The sequence below is a fragment of the Numida meleagris genome, chromosome 4 (genome assembly GCF_002078875.1).
Source record: "Numida meleagris isolate 19003 breed g44 Domestic line chromosome 4, NumMel1.0, whole genome shotgun sequence".
NCBI classification, from domain to species: domain Eukaryota; kingdom Metazoa; phylum Chordata; class Aves; order Galliformes; family Numididae; genus Numida; species Numida meleagris.
The window spans coordinates 87,313,354-87,338,884 of record NC_034412.1 but is presented as its reverse complement, the minus strand read 5'-3'; the positions used below and the strand labels follow the sequence as shown (position 1 = coordinate 87,338,884).

At 37.7% G+C, this 25,531-nt stretch overlaps 1 protein-coding gene across 16 annotated transcripts in view; it reads left to right on the top strand.

The window, feature by feature from the left end:
- Positions 1–14,923, top strand: part of ABLIM2 (actin binding LIM protein family member 2) — a 132,389-nt gene extending 117,466 nt beyond the window's left edge. For 14 of the 16 annotated variants that reach the window (XM_021395340.1, XM_021395334.1, XM_021395338.1 and 11 more), the window contains 3 exons: positions 279–343; positions 524–604; positions 13,191–14,923. In XM_021395340.1, coding sequence (XP_021251015.1) covers positions 279–343; positions 524–604; positions 13,191–13,304 — 260 coding nt within the window. In that variant the 3' untranslated portion in view covers positions 13,305–14,923. The remainder of the gene's footprint in view (positions 1–278; positions 344–523; positions 605–13,190) is intronic. The other 2 variants (XM_021395347.1, XM_021395346.1) reach the window with 1 other exon arrangement.

The following is a 25,531-nucleotide window of genomic DNA, read 5'->3' as shown; positions in this document are numbered from 1 at the left end:
ACACAAAATTCCCAGTTTTGCCAGACATAGTCACTGAATGGCAGCAACAGATGGATTTTCTATAATAAGCTTTGGTTTCGGGGACTTTTGTAACAGTGCTGTATGCATGCAGACCGTTGGAGTCAAATCTAACACACGTAGTTATCCAATAACTATTGAGAACCATAAGAGAAATGTAGCAGGATACCAAATGACTAATGTACATAAATGTTCATTGTTGTCACTCTGAAAGAAATCTATAAATTCTAAACTGTGAACCTATTCTCGTTCTCTTGCAGAGTACAAGGTAAGAAGGGCTTTTCCAACACTGGAAGAACAATCAGATTCAGCACATCCTAGCAAGGTTACATGTGTTCTTTTTTTTTTTTTATCAACTTTATTTTGTTAATTTTGACCCAGTGAAATATTTGTCAAATGAGGATGCAAGTATGTACCATTGAAATTAGTAAGTCCCCCATGTTGTCATTTCCACACATCAGAATCAGATTTGGCTGGAGTTCATATGCTCTTGTCTTTTTAACAGATTTATCCTTATGAAACACTTATTGTAACAAACCGAGTTCGTGTGAAATTGCCCAAGGATGTGGACAGGACCAGACTGGAGGTAGGAATGATATTTACTTGATGGCTTTGCAAGTCTTAATCCTGTTTACCACCTTAGCTATTCCTATGCCCAATGAAAGAAGAGAGAATTAGCACTATATATTATATTTTGTTTCAAAACACTAGTATGTAGGTAATTTGAATGGAACAGAGTTGCCGAAACCAGGAAAATGTATGATAAAATTGGGTTTTTCACAAAAATACCAGTAGGACCCTTTGGTTATGGATGATTTTATGGGATATTGAAAGTCAAAACTAGATGGGTGGAAACTGAATTTTGAGTTCCTATTATAAAGGAATGTCCTCGAATAACCTGAGAATTAAAAAAAAAAAAAAAAAAAGCTCAATTTATCCTGCAAGTAAATGGATCAGTTTGTGTTTCATTACTTCATTCAGTCTCCCCTTTGGTTGTGTGGTACGTTATTGCTTGAGAATGTATTATACATTTGCAGTAGCATCCACCTCTCTCAAAGAGAAGTAGTGAAATTCAGGGAAATGCAGATATAGTTTATCATGAAGGTTAGTTTCCAAAGGCCATATCCTGAAGTTGATGTTCAGGCAAAATTCATGAGATTTATTTTTTTGCCTAAGTAATGACAAGACTGGATAAAGACTCATCGAAATTATTAAACTTTTGTACCTTTGTGTGAATTACCATTAAGAAGAAGAGAGTTCAATAAAAACTGTGTGATTAACAACGTTAGACATTTGGGAAACTTTATATTTAAATAAATGTGTAGTATTTTAACTTGATCACTTGAAAAGAAGAAAAATTAATAAACTTTAATGGTATATCTTGGACATGCTGTACATTCCTTAAATGCTTCCATGTGTTTGCTGCTTGATTTGGTTGTAAGGAAAAGAGAGCCTCAAATGTGTGCTGTTTTAAGCCTGGGGTATAGCAAGGCATCAGATCCATAATAAAAGCTTAATGAATCCAGAAGAAGGAACAGGGAGCTGGAGGGGTACTCATCTGGAGGCGTCCTATAAAGGATTCTTTTATGTACATATATATTCGCATGTCTATTAAATAATGGAGGCTTTGTTTAAAGACATCAGGCTGGTCTGAATGGCAAATGCATCTCCAGCTTGCTTTTTTAAGAAGATATATAGTTTGCTTTGGATGGATCATGTGTGTCCTGGCTGCTATTATGAATAACTCTTGTACTGTCCTCAGCTGGGACAGCTGTTTGTTTAACACTGGAGTTGCTCAGTCTGCTTCGCACCAGGTGCAGCTCTGGGGCTCATGGCTTAAGAAGCCTGGCAACTTCAAAGATCTCAGAGAGTTTGGCAGAAGAACAATAAATAAGGTCTGCTTCCAACCTGCACCAGAAGAGCGATAAGGAGATCAGGGTGATCTGCTGATTGTTGCACTGTGTTAAACATTTTTGTCTGCAGAAAGGACTCCTTTGTAGATTTGTAGACCATCTTACATTTATTATGGACGGGTAGTTTTTTAAACAATTAAATTAGCAGCATTTTAAAAGGATTATAACTACTGGAAAAACAGAGGCAGCAGCTCATCTGAGCATTCAAACCATATGTGGAGTTGAAGGACAGGAACAAACTGCTGCATTCTCTGCCGGCATCTTCTCATCCTCTCTGTTCCCTTTCTTTTGTATTACAGAATTGCTGGAAATAAGTAGCTTTGCATAGAAATGCAGTTTAACATCATTTGGTCTTAAAGCAAAAGAAGATCGTAACTTAGCTGCTGACTTTGCATTCAGCAGATTTCAGGGCTGAGCAAGACCCAGGACGTGGGAGCCCAAGACCACGTGGTTTTGAAGGTTTTCCCAGGAACATACCGGTATTAAACACACACACATGTACATGCACATACCCTGTCCATTAGTGGAAGTCCCATTTAGTATTTTTTGGTATCTTTAAGCTTTTGGGGATGACACTGAATACTGGAATCAAACATTAGGGTTAGATTTCATTTTTTCTTAAGCTATGTTTCACATACGGTACAAAGTGCAATTCAGTGCTGACAGATCTCCAGGAGGCAAGTGCTGTATCTGAGCAGAATGGGTGGCCAGCTTCTGCTTGAGTCCTGCACACCTAATTTCACTCTAGAAAGGGTTGTATTTTGCCTACAGGAATGGTGATTGCACTGCAAAGCCTGTGCATTGTCCAAAGTGATTTATCTTGGAAAATCTTTTCAGACAGAGAAAATGGTCTAATATTATAGTTTTATTATGATCAGTTTTGCAGACTGAAGTCTTATTGCACTGCTGCTAATCTCAACATCCTGGTTGTGATGGATATGGACAAGATAGAGGTGGTGTCGGTGGAAGAATACATAGAACTGTTGTGTTTCAGTTAATTATGGGATCAAAGAGTGATTTTGCCTTGTACTCAATGTTTAAAATCTCTTATATGTGATGTCTCTGATTTCCTGGTCTATTTAGTGGTAATAAGTAAATCTGTATAAGATATATTTCTTCAGCATTTCTTGCGAGTTGGCTTGAATAAAACTCCTCTGTGAAACAGGGTTTTGAACTTTGAATGATCCAGCATAGATGTTATGGAGAAGGCACTGTTGTTATTCTCTGATGTCTTATTTCAAGAGAGGTGTCCTGCAGAGTGTGTTCTTATCATGAGCAGTGAACTCACGTAAAAGGTATTAATTCCTTGGGTCAGATTAAGGGAGGCAGCAGTGAAAGGCTCAGTTAATGGTCAAGGATTATAAGAGGGTGGGGTTTTAATAGTTGGTAGTATTTGCCTAGCTTTGCTCCCATTTTGAGTATTTTTTAAATTACTTATTGTGTAAGAAATCTATTTCATGGCTTATAGCTAGTATTTTTTTTTTGTAAAAATGCATATTTTTCTAGGCCCAAGAGGCACACGGAGATTAGAAGGGCTCAACTGGTAATAAGTACTTTAAAATAATAGAAATTCTTTCTTCATAACCACATATATCTAAGCGTAGAAACACTCGGCATGTTTTTGTTTGCTTGTTCTAACTCAGCAGTGAGGCAGAAGTAGCTCAGCTCTTTGTGCTCCTCAAGGAGATGTTTATGCCAACAGTGAGCTAATACATACAACACTGAGCACTAGTTATAACAAATGACCTGCTGATTTTTAAATATATTACCAGCAGTCTAACTTTTGAATGATTATCCTGGATCTTTGTTCAGTATAAGCTGATTAGAAATGCAAGGAATTTATTAAAGATAAGGATTTGGCCTAGGAATTTTTTGAGAAGTTTCTCTTTGCCACGCCACTGTTTATTCTGATGTTAGATGAATAGAGCCCCATTTCCTCAAGCAATTGTAATGGGAAATGATGAAGAACAAATTAATTTAGGCAATAACATAGGACTGGAACATACAATGTGGGGGAAGAAAAGGAATTGCATCCTCATCTTGGGTGTAGATGACAAACTGGAGGGAGCTGTTGCTCTGGGGAGCTGCACCTCCACTCCAAAGGAACTGGACAGGCCAGAGGACTGCCTGAGCAGTGATCTAAGCATGAGCTACATATGCACCAGCAGTGTGCCCTGGTGGCCAAGAAGGCCAGCGGCGTCTTGGCTTGTGTAAGAAATAGTGTTGCTGGCAGGAGCAGGGAGGTGATCATGATGCTGGCTGTCTCAGATCACCGGCTCATCCCTCATGTGCCTTAACCTGTCTTACAAGAGGATCTGTTCCGTGGTCTTCCCAGGCACAGAGCTGAGGCTCAGCGGCTTGTAGTTCTCCAGGTCCTCTGTCTTCCCTTTCTTGTAAATGGGAGTGATATTTCCCTTTTTCTAGTACTTGAGGACTTCACCTGACAACCACGACCTTTCAAATGTGATGGAGAGTGGCTCAGCAACCACATTAGCCAGCTCCCTTAGGACCCCGGGATGCATGTCATCAACATGTACTTGTACACATTCAATTTCATGAGTCAGCCTTGAACTTGCTCTGCCCTTACAGTGGGGGGTGAGTTTGCTCTCCCAGTTCCCACTTAGAGGTTCAGGGATGTGGGAATCCTGGCTCCAGTGAAGACTGAGGCAAAGAACTCATTGAGTACCTCAGTCTTCTCTGTATCTGGTGTAGCCGGTTCTCCTTTCCCATTTAGCAGGGGAGATACACTCTCTTTGGCCTGTTTCTTCTGACCTATGTACCTGTGAATCCCATCTTGTTGTTTTGAATATCCATCGCCAAGTTCAGTTCGATCTGTGCCATGGCTTTCCTAATCTCATCTCTGCATGTCGAGATGGCATCCCTGTATTCTTTCCCAGTGAGACCTTATAGCTCCCTACAACTACGTGAAAGGAGATTGTGATGAGGTGGGGGTCAGCCTCTGCTGTGTGTAACTAGTGATAGGACTAAAGGGAATGGCCTCGAGTTGAGCTAGGGGAGGTTCAGGTTGGATATGTGGAAAAAGTTCTTCTCTGAAATAGTGGTCAGGTGCTGGAACGGGCTCCCCAGGGACGTGGTAGAGTCACCATCCCTGGAGGTGTTCAATAAAAGTGTAAATGTGATACTAAGGGACATGGTTTATTGGGGAAATATTGGTGATAGGTGTACTATCGGACTAGATGATCTTGGGGATCTTTTCCAATCTTGATGATTCTATGATTCTGTTCTATTCTGTGATCTCATGAACAAAGATAAATCCAGGTGCCTGCACTTGTGATGGAATAATACTGTTCAGCAGCACAAGATGGGGAACAGTTCTGCAGGAGAATCCCTGAGGTCCTGCTGGAAAACAAGATGAATGCAAGTCAGCAGCACACTGTGGCATCCTTCTCAGATGTAGGCCCTGAATGGCCAAAATGCAAGTCAGAAATTGCAGGAAAGCAAATTACAATTAAATATAAGGGAAAAGCTCCTCACCACAAAGGCCAGAGGAGGGCCACAGAAATGCTCCAAGAGATGGAACACCTCCCCTACAAGGACAGGCTGAAAGAGCTGGGGCTGTTCAGCCCGGAGAAGAGAAGGCTCCAGGGAAACCTGAGAGTGGCCTTTCAGTATCTAAAGGGAGGCTTTGAAAAAGAAGGTGACAGACATTGTCCTGTCACCTGTCACGAGTGAGAAGAGAGCAACCCCGTTCTCACTGCAATCACCTTTCAGGTCTTTGAAGAGACCAGTAAGGTCTCCCCTCATCCTCCTCTTCCCCAGACTAAACAGTCCCAGTTCCTTTAGTCACTCCTCATAGGGCATATTCTCCAAGCCCTTCACAAGCCTTGTTGCCCTTCTTTGGTATTGGAGTATTTTATCAAAAGAATCATTTTATTATGCAAAGGGTTAAATATGAAAAGAGTTCTGGGACTGAAGTCACGTTTCCATGGTACAAATCAGTACATTCTTTATCTGTTCTTTTCCCAATGTTGTTTGACATGGTCTTTTTTTTTTTTCCCAACAGATGTTAGGATTGTGGACACTTTTGAAAATCTTATTGCCACTTTTAAGCACTTAAATACCTTGGGCTCATGATATTATGTACTTGTTGTTTTTATCTTAGTTTGGATATTGCTTTTCCTGTTGTTGAGTCACAGAAATGTGAGTCAATTAAGTGCCTGTATATCCAACTTGACTGTTCATGCACAACTGCATAAATTTGATTTATTTATTTTTCTCTGGAAATTGCTTTTATCATAGAGGATAAGATTTCTTTCATGGTCACAGGCTGGTAGTTTTGAAAACCAACATAGTTATTCTTCCATTTGGAATGCATAATTGAGATTTTTCGTTTGGTTTTCTTATCTAGACGTATCTTAGTTTCCTTAGCCTTTTCTTTTGAACATCAGAGAGTTAAGAGTTACTCATTCATGCCTATGAAATACAGTAGAAAGTAAATTATTCCACTTTTGTTTCAGCCTGTTCATTCTTTAACTAAAACAACTGCAAAGGGAAAAAATACTCTGGAATGTCAAGTAGAAAGCTTTCCTCTGCTACCTCATTCTCTTGTAAATAGAAATCAGAGATTTAAACATGGGTGTGGTCTTGTTTGAATAGAATGCTCACATTAATTCAAACATGCTTTTCCTCCTGATGCTACTTGTCTGGATCTGTTTTAAGGATGAGACTTTTTTCCACTAGTTTTTCTTCAATAATTGCTCTGGGTTCTACCCATTCGGGCTGTAATCATTTTAGGAAAGATTTCCAGCAATTCAGCCTGAATTTGTAACAGCCTCAGCTTGTAGATGTCATTCATACAAGTAATGTTGTGTGTCCCACTTTCTCTAGAGCTCAAGTGAGGAGAATCTGAGAAAGGCTAAACCAGAATATTGCATATTTTAGCACAGGGAAGCGCATTTGTTGTTGGGAGCTGAATTTAATATAATGAGCTCTTTCAGAATGAAGTTTATATCCTGGTATGAGAAAGTGCACTTCACTGATGTTAGTGGAACTTTGCACCATTTAATTTGCAAAACATTTGTATTTTGTTTTTTTATTCTAAGCATATGTTTGTTTCGTGATCAGTGCTCGATGTCTATATCAGTTTTCAAAGTCCTTATGAAAGGAATCATTGTAATATGAAAATACACAGAAGTGCCATGATATGTAAAAATATCTAATTCCTACCAGAGTGGGAACAGTGTGAGGCTAAAGAGGGGTTAGATATGAAGAGCACATATTGTGGATATACCAAAGCCCAAACTAATGGAAACCAGAAAATCTGCTTTATGAACAAGGTATTTTGAACCTTTAGTGAGTGTACGTGGAAAGTTTCATGTTGACTTCAGTGTACTTTTTTTGGATGAGTCCCAAACACCATAGGTATATCACTTGAAACCAAACTTCTGAGCCCCAGCTGCACATCAGGGACAAACATCCAAGTAAGTGCTAGCACCAGCATCCATGAATAAATTATGCATTGGATTCTCCAGGTGAATAGCCATTGACCTCTACTTTTTTTTTTAAGAAACTGCACTTATATGTCTAAAATGTCTAAAATCCTCTGTATGTTTTCCTAATTCATTATGAATTCACAGTTTTAGTTTTATTTATGAATCATTTTTAATGATAGAACATTTTTTATAAGCAATAAGTTGAGGGCAATTACTTATGTAAAGGGCAGTATGAAAAAGTTCATTTGGTTGAATGACAGAATAATGGCACAGGTTATCCTCAGGGTGATTCTACTGTATTCTACGGTGTAGTAAGATAGTGTAGGAAAGGTATTGATATCACTAAGTGTCAGTGGAGTTGCTCTCGTTCTTTTCACATACATTTTAAAGTTCATTAAGTAGTAAGTAACTCTTGTCTTTTCTTAACTTTCCCTCCCCCTATCATGTAATTACTTAATAGTTTGAAATATTTATTGAGCATGAAGTTTAACTACTCGGTAGATGAAGATAATATTCAATACTCCCTTGGGAACATGGCACATGGCTAATTACAGTCCTGTAGTAGGCTTAGAAGCCTCTGAAAAGTCTGCTGAGCCCCAGCAATGCAACAGAAAGGAATGCACATGTTCTGGATGCAAAATAAGGATTTGAAATTCAGTAGATCAAAGAGAATTTTTTCCAAAAATGTATTTTTAGGCATCTGAAAGTTATATTTGGTCAAAATTCTAGAAGCATAGTAGAAGGGAATGGGAGTAGCCAAGGTAAGAGGGAAAAATGGAGGCAGGAGTAGGCTATTTTATTTCAAATATATTCAGTTGAGATACTTCTAACATCCTAAATTGTAATGTACGGATAAATATTACATCCCACCTGTACAGACTCTGCACTACCCTAAAGAGCTAAAATTTGGTTATTTACCTGAATGCCTGCTTGCCTGTGGATAACTTTTTCCCAATAAATCCCAGCTTAGTTTGGGTATTTTATATTTTGGAGACTCTAGAAGAGATCCTATAGCTTTTGCTTTTAGATTTTGTGGATCAGAGGTTTAGAAATGTTACAAGGAGTCAAAACAAAAATTAACTGAAGTGGACAACTATTAAAATTACACTCTATACAATGGAGTACTTCAGAAGGAGTCACTGTGGATTCAATCAAAGGCAATGTTATGCTCAGCTGTCACTTCTTATGTACATATGGTAACAAAAATGAAAAGAAAAACAAACTGGAAGCTTTAAATAACTCCAAGGAATTAAGACTTTGATTTAAAAAAATTTTTTTTTTGTCGGCTCATCGCCTCCTGCCATCCACTGTGTTGGCTCACTGGTTTGGTATTGACTCACGAGGAAGTATGATATCTGAATTTCCTACATCAGCAGATTTTCACTTGTGGACTGCCATCCAATTACCATCACAGAATAAACATGCTTGTGCAGCATGACCTGGTCACAGCTTAGTGCAGTACGACTGTAGGTTAATTGCAATTTTCCCTTACTGTGACTTATTCATACTAATGCCAGCATTAGTTTTGAAGAGCTCTGAATGTCATTAAAAGCACAGTTACTGTTGTATAAAAGAAATCTTGCTGGATTAAATGAACATTATAACTCTATTTAGAATGATTAGTGGCTTTTTAACATGGCACAGAAAAACAGACACAAGCCTCATTAATTTACAGCAAAAAGCATCACTTTCTGAGTTAGCACCATGTAGCCAGTATTTGAATGTGCAATTAATGACTTTTCTTCTGGGAAATTCAAAAATGAGCACATATATGTACTGATCATTTTAATGACCATGCTTAGCTGAACATGAGGATTTTCCAATATAGTGGTTGCAGTGCATCAGAGAGATTTAGCTCAGTCCTTGATTAAGTACTTCTGTATCATACCACTAAGAAACTTGTTTTTTAATTCTTCCATTGTGTGTATATACGCTGTAGGAGAGCTAGCTGTGTAATTATGACAGAGGTATGGCTACCATTCTCACGTAGCACTGTGCTGTATTTTAGGTAACACGTAAGTGAGGTGTTATGGATGCTGCACTTCACTGAACTTGAGCCTGGCCATCTTTTTCTCATTTCCCATGCAAGCTGGCATGAAGTGCTATCCAGGACAAGGCTGAATGCTACTGACTTCACAAGCCTCAGATTAATACAACTGTTTCAAAACAATGTGATGTAGCAGGTTGTTCTAGTGTGATAAATTAACACTTAAATATACTGAAAATGTTCAATGTTGCAAGCTCCAGTTTAGCTGCCATTGTAGTGAATAAACATCTTTTAGTTATTTACATATTCTTTTTGCAAGGCTTTCAGGAAGCATCTTGTTAACACCACTATGCAACTTCTAATTTGAGATGATCTGAATGCAGCCAGTTCAGAGTGTGGGTAGAAAGGGACCTTGGTCTGGTCCTGCAGTAATTCTCAGTGTCCACAGTGTGCCCAGCATTGCCACTGATGAAGAACAGAGACGTAGATTGAATTCAGCTGTCTGAATATGGTCAAATATTCCCAGGGGGAAATAGGAACTTGTTCCTGGCATATCGTAAAACACCCAGACTACCTTAGAAACGAGGCCAACACTAGTAATAATAATAATAAAAGAATGTTAATTTTACTAAAACTTGAGTCATTCATTTAATGGCCCAATGATGCAGCATTAACATAGCTGCATATGGATATTTTAAGATGCTCCAAAATTTGAAAACGAGAAAAGAAATCAGAACTCAAGTTCTTGGCCTTGTACATGCCTTCTCTCATACCTCAAGATGAATATCTTGCTCTAATCTCTATGCATAATTTTCAATTTCCCTTCTTTTGTTTGAGTAATGAGACGAGGCAATGCTTCTGCATGAAAGTATTTCAGCTAAGACTAATTAATATTCAAATAGCTAAGAAGAAAAAAACAATCTAATATTTCTTATATTCTCTGCTTTTGGGAAGACCTTTGTCTGAAAGTTATAAGGTTCAAGAAAGTGCAAGAACAGTGCAGACAAAATTTAACGTCACATAAAGAAAAGCATGAACGTAACCTTCCCACGTTGGCCTATTCCCATGGTGTTTAGACCCCTTAAGTACTTGTAGACATTTACCATATTTTCCCTCAGTCGTGATTTGGCTACACTTTTACATACTTAGGCCTTTTAGTCTTTCCTCATAAATCAAACTCAGCAACCCATGATTCCTTCTGTTACTTTCATTTGAAGTATTGCCAGTTTGATGACATCTTTCTGGGATCAAGGGTTATTCTAAAATCTACAAACAGATTTGTGCTCATTGCTGCTTCTAGGGTTAGTCCCAAAGCTAAAGCCCATGATGTTTAAGAGAAGGACAGTGAGTGCTTCTGAGAAGCTGGGAAAACAGTGGGAATTATGCTATACTGGGCACAGATGAGTATCCTCAAATAGAGTTCAAACCAATTTTGAATTAATTTTGCCTTCTGGAATTAATTTTGAGTGTGAGTAATGCATTGATGGAGTAAGAAACTTTGCTAATGTTGCTGTCTGGTAGCATAGTCCTTGAGATGAGGAGAATTAGAAGCAAAGAAACTCCCTAGTGGAATGGAAGGTGAAAATAAGGGAGCTCGTCCTTTCCCCATCTCAATCTCCACTACTAACTGGTATCCTTGCACTAGAAACTCTCAGCTGCTTTTGGACCAGGCTGCGCCAGCTGAGAACTTCTAAGAGAGAGGGAAAAAAAAACGTGCTAGTGTAAAAGCAAACTTAAGTAGAATTAGAAAATTAATATATACGAGGAATGAAGGTGATGTGATCTGGGCATAAGCAGAGGAATAGAGAGGACATCTAATTTATATTGGCTTGAATAGAATCATATGGACTGAAAGCTCATCAACTCTGAGGGCAAAGCAAAATGATTGGACAGAAGAAGGGTACGTGCAGAGCTTGCACTGAGACTGGGGAGGTGAGATGTAGCAAGTGTCCAGCACATCGCAGGAAGGGCCTATGCCTTGACGTAACACCTGCTGGCTGTCTCTGAGTTGACTTTCAGAGCTGAAGGAGATCTGATGAGATTATAGCGATTTCCAGGAAGAAATTTTGTAATGTGCCTCAAAAAAAAACATTCCTTTAAAAATTTTACTTTTCCTATGATTTTGAATCATGGTCAAAGCAGTTTTACCTGCAGGGTGTAAGCTTTCTGGTTTTCTTCTAGGGTATGAACAACAGTTTGTCACTAATTTCTCTTGAGGTGTCATTTCAAGTATTACCTATGCTCTAGAAGAAAGATAAAACAAGATATGATCCATATTGCTTATCCAGACTTATTTTTCAATCCCACAGGCCACATATATTTTTACTTAGAGAAATTAAGCTTGCTAGAATTTGTCTACTAGATAACCAGAAAAATATGAAAAAAATAGTGCAAGAAGGAGTTACTTTTTCTTTCCAGACCCCGTAGAATTAAATTCTGCCAGAGATTGTTGCTAAAATACATTGTCAGATGTTGCTCATTTCCATGTGAAACAAGATTGGCTCTGCCAAATATGCATGGTGCATTTGTTGCATGCTAAATGTAGTGCTTATGTTGGGTTGTTCTCATTGGGCAAAAGAAAAATGAAGGCTCCATTCCAAACTCTTAGTCACTGTTGCTCTGAATATGTGGAATCTCAAGGGGAAAAAAGTCTGTTCTTTTTTAAGAAACCATGAGGGCCCACGATGACCATTCAAGGTAATTCAATCTAGGGATATATTGCAAACAATTTCATTATTTTTCCTTTTGTAATTTACATTGCAAGTTCATTGTTATTAAGTGGAAAGTAAAATTTTGTTTTAAAATTTGTCGAAAAGTCACTTTGTAAGGTAGTTCTGGTGAGGTTGTGACCTCACTTGTCAGTTAAATCATCATGGGACTATCAAGATGTGTTAGTATGCTCCCTGACCCAATTTTGGCTGATAACAGAATAACTTCAAGGAAAGCTTTATGGAAAAGGAGAAAGCATCCTTAAAAAAAAAACCCTGAAAGTTGTAATTTTCACTACATTTAATTTGTCCCTTTTAGATGATGTGCACTTAACATAGTGGAAACAAAGAACATTCATTGATAGAGCTAAAATTTTTGACTCAATGTTAGCCCACAGTTATCAGAAGAATTTTATGATATTGTTTTATAATTCATACAATAATATGTGCATACACTACTATTTGTTAGGCAAACTTTATATGCTTTCATTATCTTCTCTCTTTCCAATTCTTAATGTTGTTGTTCTCCCCTTTTATCTTTGTATATATACACATATGAAGCATTAAAAAAAACCATAGTTCTTGGCATTTCAAAAGAGCTCTATCAAACTTGGTTTTCTGTTATGAGTCTATGCCCAGGAATAACAGCATTCTGGATTTAAGAATTTAGCAGTGTGCTCTCTCCTTTGTGCAAGACTACTATTAGCAGACCAGTGTGGTGTCCGCCACTCTCATTAAAGATCAAGGAAGAACAAATCCAACTCTGAAATTACGTTGTTATCGGTCTCTTTAAAATCCCAGAGTAGCTTAAATTTGTCTCAGCGTGCTCTGTCATCACGCACCATGTATAAACACATCCTTTTCCTAAAGATTGTAACTTCCACTTGATTGGGACTGTGTTGGAAATACTTTCTTTTTTTTTTCCAAAATTCACTGTTAACTACTTCATCTCCCAGCTGCTGTAAGCTAATATGTTTTCTTTTCCAGAATTTGAGAATTCAAATGTAAACCCAGATGCATTATTTTGTGATGTATTTTAAAACTTAAGAAGGGTAAAAATATTCCTGTGCACAAAAGAGTTTAATGATACCTTTGTGTTTTCACTTTGAAGAGGCATCTGTCCCCTGAAGAGTTCCAGGAAGTCTTCAAAATGAGCATTGAGGAGTTTGATCGCCTGGCACTTTGGAAGCGGAATGACCTGAAGAAAAAGGCCCTGCTTTTCTAGTCCCTCCTGGATAAATATGTGCTTAATCAAAACAGAAATAGTCTTGCCAGAACTATCACATGCACTTGCTGTTGAACCATTGTCCAGCTTCACTGTATTAGTATGTGTTGGAGGAAACAGGACAGATTAGATGGCAACGTGTTGGAATACAAAGAATTTGCTAACCTTGCATTACCATCTGGTTCTGTCAGTAACTCTGGTCCTACCCAGTTTACAACACGCAAAAATCTAGCTTTAAATTTATTGTTGCTTGCAGTTATTGCTTGATGCAAATGGAAATTCTGGAATGAAGAGAAAGTGTAGCTGTGACAAAGGAAATCTGACATTTTGTTTCGTTAAGTTTTAAAATACAGTTTTTACAAAATCAAGTAATGAATATAAAATTCTCTAACGGAGGATCACATGCTATTAAAAATGTGGTAAAAGCCAAAGAAAAGCATGTCCACAAGCAATTATTGCAGCTCTTTATGTGTGGTACTTTTTAAGAATGAAAGGAAAAATATGGAAGCACCTTAATTCTACTTCTTATACTTTAGACACAGCCTTTTCTCTAAAAGGTCGTTTTTGTCTAAATGGCAACTAGCTATCTTTAATTACAGCACAAGAGTTTTTATTTTATTAAGAATATATTGTGACATAAAACACTTATTATGACAAAAGTGTATACAGAGACCTACTTAAAAATTTAGTCCCGTTCATCAGGAAAATGGAAGCCTTATACAAAACTGGTGTAAGAGTGTATTGTGACAGTTAACAGTGTTTTCCTACTATTTTGGGGTATTTGGGGGACTTTTTTTTTTTACATTTCATGCTGATATAAATGCCATGTAATCTTAATTATATGTAGATAGATACGTCTATCTATTAAGTATTTTTTTCATTAATATATGTTCTCAATAAAGACGTTTTTACATTCTCCACTTTCTGGCTTTATATCATAAGCCATGAGAGCGGTAATGGCAATTGGTAGGTGTAGAAATGGAACAGATCAGCATAAAATGTAACAAAAAAAGCTTGGTGTGCTCTATCAATAGTATATCAAATTATAATCAAATATATGAAGCCCTCATGCATTACTATTTGCATGTTTTCTGTACAAATCAATTTAAAAAAAATCCCTATATGATACTGGTGCAGTACCTTGGAACTATCTTAAATAACAAGCAAAGCTAACAGAATCTGAGCATTTGATATGAGGTCTTAATATCTCTTCCAACTGAAAGACTGTATTAAATTTAATAATTTCATATGGTCAGAAGTATGGTTGCTGACAAAGAATGATTCAAAGCAAGTTGCTAGTTTTGTGTGATACTAAAAGAGAATTACAAAAAGTACATTTTTCAGCCATGTGTCAGTATTCTGCATTTTTACTGCCTTGAATGTTTGTACTCACTTCCTACTTCACTATGTCTTTTTGCATAAGTAACTGGTTAATATATGCACTACAACACACTGTTTCAGCTGCCCCAGCATTGGAAAAATCATAGCACTGAACATGCCTTCATCTGACTAACTTTCAAAATCCATACTGTTAGAAATAAATATTTTCTCATGACCTAAATGTTTTGTCTGATGTTACAAATGTTAAAAAAAATCATTAAAACAAAGACATAACTGAATGACTGTGCTAATTGTGTATAATTTATTTTTTTTTATTGTATTGCTGCTCTGGATAGGTTCTTCCAATTATATTAATGTAACTAATATGTAATTTGCATTAGGTTTGCTCAGCAAGGAGTCAGGATATCTTTTGTTCAGAAGTGTACCTCTGACTGTAAATTTACTGCAAAGTTGTTTGTAACTTAAACAATCCACATAGCAACTGACACACTAAGAAAAAGCTGCTTCACTTTCAGTCTCTGAAGGAGAGTATAAGAAAGAAGGGGACAGGCACTTTAGCAGTGTCTTTTGTGACAGGAAAAGGCGAAGTTGTTTCAAATTAAAAGAGGGGAGATTTAGACTGGGTATAAGGAAGAAGTTTTTTACAATAAGGGTGATGAGACACTGGCAGAGGCTGCCCAGAGAGGTGTTGGATGCCCCATCCCTGAAGGCATCCAAGGTCAGGCTGTGCAGGGCTCTGAGCACCTGATGGAGCTGTCCCTGTTCATTGCAGGGGAGTTGGACTGATTGGCCTCTGAGAGTCCATTCTAACTCAAATGATTCTGTGATGTTCAATGTATACAACCATTTGCCAGTCTTAACTGAGAACTCCTGATCACCCATAGGCAACACCCATAATGCTCTGCAACCTCAGAATAGCTTGTTATGTTTTCATACTGCCGCCAAATCTGGCCAATCTGAAATGTGATCAGCAAGGTTCATTGGGCACCATGGACCTGATATCTAAATCCAGGAGAGCAAGCAGCTGAAGAAAGGTGGTTAATTTGTTTGACCTTGGTGAAAACTACCATTCTCATCTATATGTTCCTGGGGCATCAGATTAATTGTAGTCATCTTTTCCATGAAAATACTGCAGTTTGATAGAAGAAATCCATATACAGGTGCAGATCACACACAGGTTCAATGTGGGTCTTCATAAATAATGTGAAATTACTTAACGATGGTAGCTATTGTATCAGTGCAAGCAAAATGCACATATCAAGCAATACTTGATCAAGAACTCCACATCGCTGAAAGTTGTTACCCAGATCTTTGACAGATGACAAGCAAGGACAATCAAAGCTTGTGAGCTCTGTTTGGCCCATTCAATTGTTTTGAGCCAGTTAATCTGTTATAATGCCAACAGCTTAGAAGTGTCTTCTAAACGTCCTCATCCTACCTGAGCTAAATCAGATAAAATTCTCATTTTGCATACCCTCATGTCGATGTTTTAGTTCATGAGTACCAGTTCTAATGACAGTAGACAGCAGTACCTAGGATTGATAGCCCATTATCTACATGCGCATCATTCTGTTTTCCCTTTTATGATCAGTCAAGAGATAAAAGAACTTTGATGGTTGAAAACCAGTTATATGAATCTCACCTGTCACATTTCAGTCCACTGAATGTAAAGAAAACCAATCCATATGCAGATGTGTAAATTGCAACTATCTAGTCTTAGATGAAATTAATTTTGTGCAGGTGAAAGCAGTAAGCCAGCAATCTCACTAAGTTGGTAGATTATCACTCACAACTACTGGCATTTTGTAGACCATGTTACCAAGTCATTTTCAAGACAACAGGATGGTACTTCGGCTTGCACAGATCTCATAGAAGGCCTTAATAGGGTAATTCTTTATACTGCTCACCAAACAGGCATGTAAACAGAGCATGTATTTGATGCCAAACACACAAAAATGTTTTAGAAGACAGTCAGTTTATCAACTTATGTTCCTACTGCTAGCCAAACCATAAAGGAATTTTGGCTTCTATACACAAAATCTTTGCTGATGTTAGATGAACAAATACTCTTATGTATCCTTCTTACTTCATTTTCCCCAAAGTTTGAAATGGTCTGTAGATGTCTGTTCAGTGCAAAGGTGACATAACTCATCAAGCTGTTCCATTTTTCAGATGGTACATGTCAGTGTATCACTCTATGTTTAAAGTATCTACTGTCACATGGTGTAGGGACCTAGTCTGCAGTGCCTTCAAGCATATCTAAATTCTCATTTGCAGTATGATCCTATATGCTAGATTTGCTACCAGACAACTATACTGGTGTGACAGGGCCTTAAAATGAGCAGTGTTGTAATTTGCTTTACTGCTAGATCCTCTGTACATCATCTAAACTCCATAAACCAGAATATGGCAAACCAGAGAATACATTTGTATTTATAAATTTATCATATCTTCCTCATTTAAGAACTGTAAATGTGAATTTTGGTCATGAAGTCTACTTTCAGTAACTTGGACTATCTTATTACATGTGACTAGATTAACATGTGCATAATCAGTGTTCTGGTTTATTTCTAGATTTCCATATGCTAATCTTAAATAGCATTATAAAATGGAAAATGGATTTCAGGATAGTTAGGTAAATCTTTGCCAGAATTTTCCTTCTAATAGTGTGCTCCAGCACTGACAGAACAAATTCATAATCTCAATAAATCATTGGTTATTTTTTTAAGAGTATGCTCTTTATCATTAGATATTGTTTTCAAGGAAATTCTATCTTTCAGCACTTTGGTAAGTATGGATGTACCTATGCAGCTCAAAAGGATCAATGTAATTCTTGATGGAACCTATGTTGATATCTATTCAAGAAGCAAGGGAATTCTGTCAGAGATTTCATTTTCATACCTGGATCTGATTTGTATGTCTCAGCTGTTCATGAAAACCCTGATGTATGACCTAATTCTCACCTCATGTATTTTAAAGGCATGTCTCAAACACAGCAATGAAAAAGCCAACTTATTTCATCATCATACTCTTTGAGACAAAGGAACACATGGATTTTTGTGGTTGACTTACTAATGCTAAGGCATATCTGACCAACAATTCCAGATAGGAAACCACACATGCCAGATTACTATTAGAGCTGTCTGAAAAGGCTGGACATTTTTATCTGACCTTCTGCTATTTCCTTTCCTCGTGGTTCAGTGGAGAACTCTGAAAGCTGGAATTGCAGAAACAGGGAAATACACTGTTTTGAGAAGTTGCCTGGACTCTAATAATCCCCTAAGACAAGGTTAGTTTTACAGGAACAAAAGGATGCAGGTCAGATCAAGAGAGGTACTCATGCATGAGAAATGGTAGGGCCCAATAATTTACTTCTCTGATGGTGATGTTGCGAGCACACACAGCAAGCTGAAGTTTGTCAGATTATTGCAGCTGGTTATTGTTTTCTCCTTACATCCACCATCTCTCTGATAAAGGCTTAGAGAAGTAAATGGATTCATGTGTTTTTCTGAGTGCTCCTACTTTTATTACTTTTGCATGTTTTCTTCTTACCCCCAGTGCCAGACATCCTGATATCTATGTACCCAGGCATGTTTATAGATAGGTTCCCATCTTTCAATTGATTGAACAAATCTCTGCAGTGCTGAGGCCGTTTGGACCAGCTGATAGTCCTTCTGTGCCAGATTGCTGTACACCAGTTGCTCCAGAGGGATCCAGGTAGGAAATTAGCAACAGGCAGAAGCCCCTGTACTGCATAGGTGTCATCTAAATAAAAAGTGAATCAAAGCTTTAAGGATGAGATTTTTCTGTCTCATCCATGATGTATTTAACATTTGTTGGAAGAAATCTGGATATCATTGATTTCTTTTCCTGAATCTTGTCAAATTTGTGTCCAGAATGATATGTGGTTGATCTGTTTTCCCCACTTGTTCTGATGAATGCCTCAATTGCTTCCTCTAACTCATCTCTCTGCTAAGAATTGCATTATCTTCAATCTTTTTGAGGTGAAAACCATACTGTGTCATTGATAATTATTCTGCAAGCTCCTCTCAGCTCATTGTACCTTGGTTCAAGAGGTGGGCTGCCCCAGAATAAAGGCATTACAGTGTTTTACATTTGCTGTGTTAAGGTAAATATTCTAATACATATATTTTTTATTTTTTTAACAGATGAAGAAGAATGGTAAGGATGGATTTGGCTTTTTACTATAAATTTGCTTTATGCTGAAACTGTGTTTGAGCTAATCACACTGTTGCAAATGTATTTACCTAAGTGGATATGCTTCTGAAGTCTAAGAGTCATTTTAATTTTTTCCACAACTATCCTCATGTTTCTTTATGAACTGATAATTAAATAGATAACATGATAGATAGTAAATCAATCAAGCTAATGGTCTTTCTGAGTTTCCCTACAGTTGTCTGGCCTGAGATAATTTAGTTGAGGAATTGGGTTAATATTCTTCTTGTCAGTTGATAATTTTGCTAGTTGGGGTTTAAAAGAAAATCTCTCAAGGGCATGGGCAACTTGGGCAGCCCTGTTTTGCCAGCATAATACTAGGCATTTTTCACCTCCCATCTAGGTTTTAATAAATGGCAGTGCCTGCAGCACTGTGTGAGGCTCTGCATGAGACATAAACAACATCAAATGGTTCAAATTTCATTCTTTCACAATAGTGTAATAACTAGATACTTGTATAGTGCAATAAAAATAACAACAGTCAAAGGCTACTGAAAATACTTTATTTCATCTGAAATGGCACAAAAGAGAGTATAAATATGCAGTATTAGCTGAAAGATGCTTTTTTTTTTCTGAGTAGGAGCTAAAATGAAAGGGTTCTACAGAAGAACTTGTGGTCATTAGCAGGACTGTGAAGAGCTGAATTTCAAGCCAGATACCTTCCTCCAGGACCCATAAGTGTCTCTGAAAATGTTCTATATAAATATAGATAACTGATTATGTACTCTCACTTTAGTTTGTTTTTGAACCTCTGAAATGGGTTCCCATATAAATTAACACAATTCAGGCCTCCTATGCTCATGGGACAATTTGAATTAGTAGTTCTACTCTAAAAATCATCAGTCTGGCAATACCTACTCTGAAATTAGAAGTATTTATGATAATTTTATCACATTCCATCTTGCTTGCTTAAAAAATTAAAGGCAAAATATCTACTGTAAGAAAATGCATAAGAAATAGAAATTTGGGATGGTTTTGTGGGCATGGTGATGATAGGTTGGACTAGATGATCTTAGTGGTCTTTCCAACCTTAAGGATTCTATGAGTCTATGAAATGAAGAGGCCTACTACTTGTAACACAAACCTTACAAAGATGCCAACTCTACATCACATCTTGATTTCCAAACACTGTACAGAAGGCAAGCAGAATGTTTACATCTAGAAATAAGGTCTTTTTCTTTTAAAAACTTTCTAATTCACTACCTTAAATGGAAAAAAAATGGTGTAGGTTTTTAGAGCAGAAAAACCGTATAATGTATGTGTACTTTAGTCTGTGTATGGCTTTGTTACTTTTGCAAGGATCCATAAAAGCAAACCTGGCCAAGATTTATCAAAGGAATAAGAAAACTACTCATGTAAAAAAAAAAAAAAAAAAAAAGAAAAAGAGAGACTGATTGCATTGCAGCTGGTCAGCTCAGGAGTAAATAAGATGTAAATAAGGAGTAGCTTGAAGTAGCTTTTCATTGCTTATGTAAGAGTGGGAAGAGCTGGTGTTGTAAAACACAGTGCATTTAGTTGAATTGTGGAGAACTTCTATAGAGTTGCCCAGGTATTATTTTGACAGATTGTAAGTGTAAGAACTGACTGTTCTCTGATCTTGATGATAAAGGTGAAGAGGGGAACGTGTTGTTAAACAGTGCAGGGGACAGGGGAAGAGGCAGGGAAGGGCTGAGGTTCCATTTTTGGCACCATCCTGCTTGAGTTCAAAGAAAGCATGAACAAGAAGACAAGAGCAAACTTAGACCTACTGGGTTCAACTCTAAAGTAAAACAGAAAAATAATGAGACTAGGGTTAAACAAACAAACAAACAAAACACTGACATCCTATGTTTGTACTATAGAGATTTGAAGCTACCTTTCAGTGACAGTCAGAGTTGAATGTGCAAAGAATAAAAGGATTTAGCATAGCATTTAAAAAATGTCAGGTGTCAAATGCTAAGCCCAGAGAAATCAGTGGAAGCCTGATGTGCATAGGACTGCAAAGGTCAGGTTATACAGAGCTTTTTTAAAAGCTGGAATCAACAAGGGGGGGTTATTTTTGATGGGGAGTAACCACTTCTAGGTACACATTCAGGTTCTAGAAAGTGTACATCCCTTTTTAATATGCTCCCTCATTCATTCTGATTCGAAATCAGTTATTAGTGAAATTAAGACAGTAATTGGTTTTACATCTCTATGAAGAGGGTATAGTTGCAAATACTTTCACTACATGTGTAGAGGCTAAGGAGAAGAACACATGTTATTTAACAGCTGTGTTTGCTCTCAAAGTTTCTGTCATGCACACTTCTTAAATGTTACTTTCTGCAGAAAGGTGAACGGCATTTCTGTAATAGGAAATTTTGCCTATACAAGAAATCCTTGTGGGACACATATATAGTCAGTGCTAAGCAAGACTGCTGAAACAAATATTGAGAGTATATGTAAAACTTTTTTTTTTTCTCAGCAAACTTGGAAAGTACGTGGTACCCAATAAAAACAACTAATTGAAGAGCTCCTTCAAAAAAATACACCTAGAAATTTCAGAAAGATGCTGAGTATTTTGGTATTAACAGCAATAGAGTCTGCAGTGACAGGATCACAGAAAACAATGAGGAAGGGAAAAGAAAAAATAACACTTTATCAAGAATTTTCTGCTGTCATTAAAAGACATCTCTTCCTAGTTTATAAATGTCTCAAGCCTCTGAGATAGCTGTAAGGAAAAATCACAGTTTAAAGGTGACAGAAGATGAATTTTGTTCTAAAAAGCCTTAATTTGCCAGCATGCTTCATGGGGCAGTGTGGCCACTTGGTGAAGAGTCACTGTAGTTATAGGTTTCCTATGTCTATTTGGGGAGGAAAAAGAAATGGAGCAGATTGACTGTGTTGACAGCCTTTCTGGTAGCCAACATACAGGATGTTTCTTACTGCTATGATTTCACTTTAAGATACTGATAAAACCATACTCTTGTTGAGGAGTATTGAAATTTCTTACTGAGAAGTATTAAGCAGACTTTTGGGGGATGCCAATCATCACATCATCCAATAGCTCTTCTGGAATGGTTTATTTTATCAGGATGTTGCCGAGGTTTTGGGGCCTCTTATACTACTAAGTTGTCTGATATGGACTCAGTCCAAGGCCGATTTCAAGGGGAACTGCGTATCTTTAAAAACTGACCCATGCTTTTAAATGCTTAAAGCACTGTTTTCCTGCCTTTTTACATTATTTAAGTGAGCCAAATCCAAATTGCTTGGAGTTTCTTACAAGACATAAATCTCAACAAATGGTTGGGGATTTTTTTTTAACATGCCTGTGCTTCTCCAATTTCATCCAATGTTGATTTTCCGAGGGGAACAAATCTTTAAACATGCATAATAGCTCTCCTAAAGATAATAAATATGGTCTGTCATTACGATAACTTTCTTCCTTCAACAATCTGGGGATGGTTGAAGTTCTGATCTTGTAAACAGCTATTCTTAGATATTTTACTGACAGGAGTATTCTTTCCTTTTCCTTTTCCTTTTTCCTTTTCATTTTCCTATTCCTTTTCCTTTTTCCTTTTCCTATTCCTTTTCCTCCTTCCCTCCCCTCCCTCTGCTTTTCTCTCTTTCATTCTTTCTTGCTGGCATTGTTGCTTATTTTTTATTTTATTTGCTATGATTATTTTCTTTTTTGTGATAACCCATGTGAAGAAGATTACAAGAAGTTAAGGACATCCCTGTGACTAGGCTTCATCAAGTCATCCATAAGATAGTGAAGTCTATTTCTAAAGTAACGAAGTTACCCTTGATAGAGCAGAAAATGAGGACGAATTATTGAGAACAAATATAGCATTTGGAACATTACATGGCTGTTACAACCTGTAACTTGTTGGTTTTGTAATATAAAACTAGAAGGTTCTTTTTCAAACATGAGGGATGTCTGTTTCAAATTGGGAGACTTGCACGCATTTAGCCTGTAGAACTTTTCGTTAGAAGATGATTAGTTTAAGAAGTTTATTGGGTGCAATGTATGACGTACAGTTACTGTGAACCACAGGTTTCCTATTAATGAAGGGACTTCAGTTTCCATGCAAGAAACTTGTTAGTAATCAATTTATTTCAATCATGTTGTGTTCAATGTGAGTTATATGCTGTTCCTTTTAATTGTATAAAAAAATTTTTGTGTTTAAATAGTGTCATTAAAGACTCATAGGTAAGAAATTCACTGAATCTCTAAGGTCTATTTAGCAGCTCACAGAATGACATGAACAAACTCAGATTTGGGGGAAAAACGTCATTTCAAAATACTTTATTGTGGAAAGCAAGAATACAAAGTTCTTTGGAGTCCTTCAGCTTTAAGGGGAGTTTTCCTCTGGGAGGAATCATTTTACTTTCTGGTGCTCATCTCCTTGACACAAATTCCCTTCTTTAGTCCCTATGGAGTTACCCCCAGAAGACCAGAAGTCCTCACCAGTCTCACCAACAGCCTGAGGACCAACAGCTTGCTATCTCATCAGCATGGGGGGTAACATGCTTCTTTTCCTATCTTCCTTGATAATACTTCTTAGCTATGTTGTAGGAGAGCTTTCAAGTCTGCAGAGGGGTCACACGACTTAGGCAAAGGCTATGCATGGAATTATTACTTAATGTAATGTATGTACTAAAACACATCAATCCAGAAGTAGCAAAGCCAGCACATCCTAGAAGTGCTTGCTGCAAGCATATGAATCAGTGGCACTGTGCACGGATTTCACTGCATGTGCCAGAGCAGCCAAGAGCTGTTCTGAATTTTCCAGCAAAATCTTTTGAGTTGTTCTTGCTAGCTATCATGTTTTACAGGTCCCGATACCAATCAAGTAGCTCAACAATAGCTGAAAGCAGTTGAACTGTGGAGAAGAGGTGTTATGGTTTAATTTTTCAAGGCCGACTAAGCCCTTTAATATTGCCAGAAAAATCACTGCTTCTGAGTGCTGAAAGCCCTTCCTGCCAGCTCCTAGCATAATGAAAAAAGCATAATGAAAAAGGGCAGATAGCAGCATGCTGCTGCTGGCTGGCTCACTCAGTCATTCTCTGCCCATACCCAAAGGCAAGAAAGAAAACAGACAGAGGTGAGATTTGGTCTCGGTACGTCGTCCGGACAAGACTGGGTTGTGAATTTAGCACTCCAGTTTTAGGCTACAGAGCTCGTGCTGGTACTGCAATATAAATACAGAATAAACAGAATTTTCCCTGATTTAGACTGTTACTCTGGGAATCACCCTATTGCAATGAATGAGGATGATAGGACAGAAGACCACAGCAAATTTGGCAAGACCACACAGAATTTTATTCACCAAATTTATAAACTCCTAATGAGCTGTATACTCTGAGATGCACAACAACATAAGCTACAAGCTCAAACAGAAGGATGAACTTTCATGTAGCATGTTCCACAAATGCTCATTACAAGAGAACATTTGTGTATCCAAATGTTACAGCGAGGCAAAGTAAAAGATGTTCTTACACCTAGTCAATTAAAGATGAAGAAATTAAAGCTCTTTCTTTAGTAGCATTCCTCTGGGACCTGACGTTTCCAGTTTCCTTATTGAAAGAGAAGACGATAAAAATGTGAACTTGTCGAAGTTGGAATGCAATTACCCACCTCGCGCAAGTTCTGCACTGGATCCGCCTGCAACCCTGCTAAACACTGAAGCCTGCTTTTAGCTCTCCAAGGGACCTTGAAATATAAACTTTAATCAATATAATGCCTTCGATTTACATCTGGCTTATGTCAAGCTAAACTTAGAATCATAGAATCATAGAATCATTAAGGCTGGAAAAGACCTCTAAGATCATCTAGTCCAGCCACCTTCCTACCACCAATATTGCCCACAAAACCATGTCCCTAAGTACCACATCTACATGTTTCACGAAAACCTCCAAGGACAGTGACTCCATCACCTTCTTGGGCAGCCCATTCCAGTGGCCAACCACTCTTCCCAAGAATTTTTTCCTAATATCCAACCTGAATCTCCCCTGGCAGAACTTGAGGCCATTACCTCTCATCCTATCAGTCTTACTTGGGAGAAAAGGCAACACCCACCTCGCCACAACCTCATTTTAGGGAGTTGTAGAGAGCGATAAGGTCTTCCCTAAGCCTCCTCTGCTTCAGACTAAACAATCCCAGTTCCCTCAGCCCCTCCCCATAGGATTTGTGCTCCAGACTTTTCACAGCTTTGTTGCCCTTCTCTGGATATGCTCTAGGGTCTCAGTGTCATTCTTGTAGTAAGGGGCCCAAAAGTGAACGCAGTACTTGAGGTGACACCAAACCAGGGCTTAGATGGGAGAATCCAGTTCAATCAATCCTATCAGTGTGCATGATTTTATACCATTTTAACAAGAGGGCTTACATCCTGACTTTAGACAAACAGTGAAATGCTGTTTATTCCTGCAGAGCTGAACGCTGGACTGACAACATCTCCTGCATCTAAACACGAGAAGGCTGTGTGGGAGCTCCAATTATGATCTTGTGGTACTTCAGTGTTTACCTGGGTGAAGGAAAGAAAAAAGGAGAGAAAAAAAACAGGAGAGAGAAAGAAAAAAAAAAACAGGAGAGAGAAAGAAAAAAACAGGAGAGAGAAAGAAAAAAACAGGAGAGAGAAAGAAAAAAACAGGAGAGAGAAAGAAAAAAACAGGAGAGAGAAAGAAAAAAA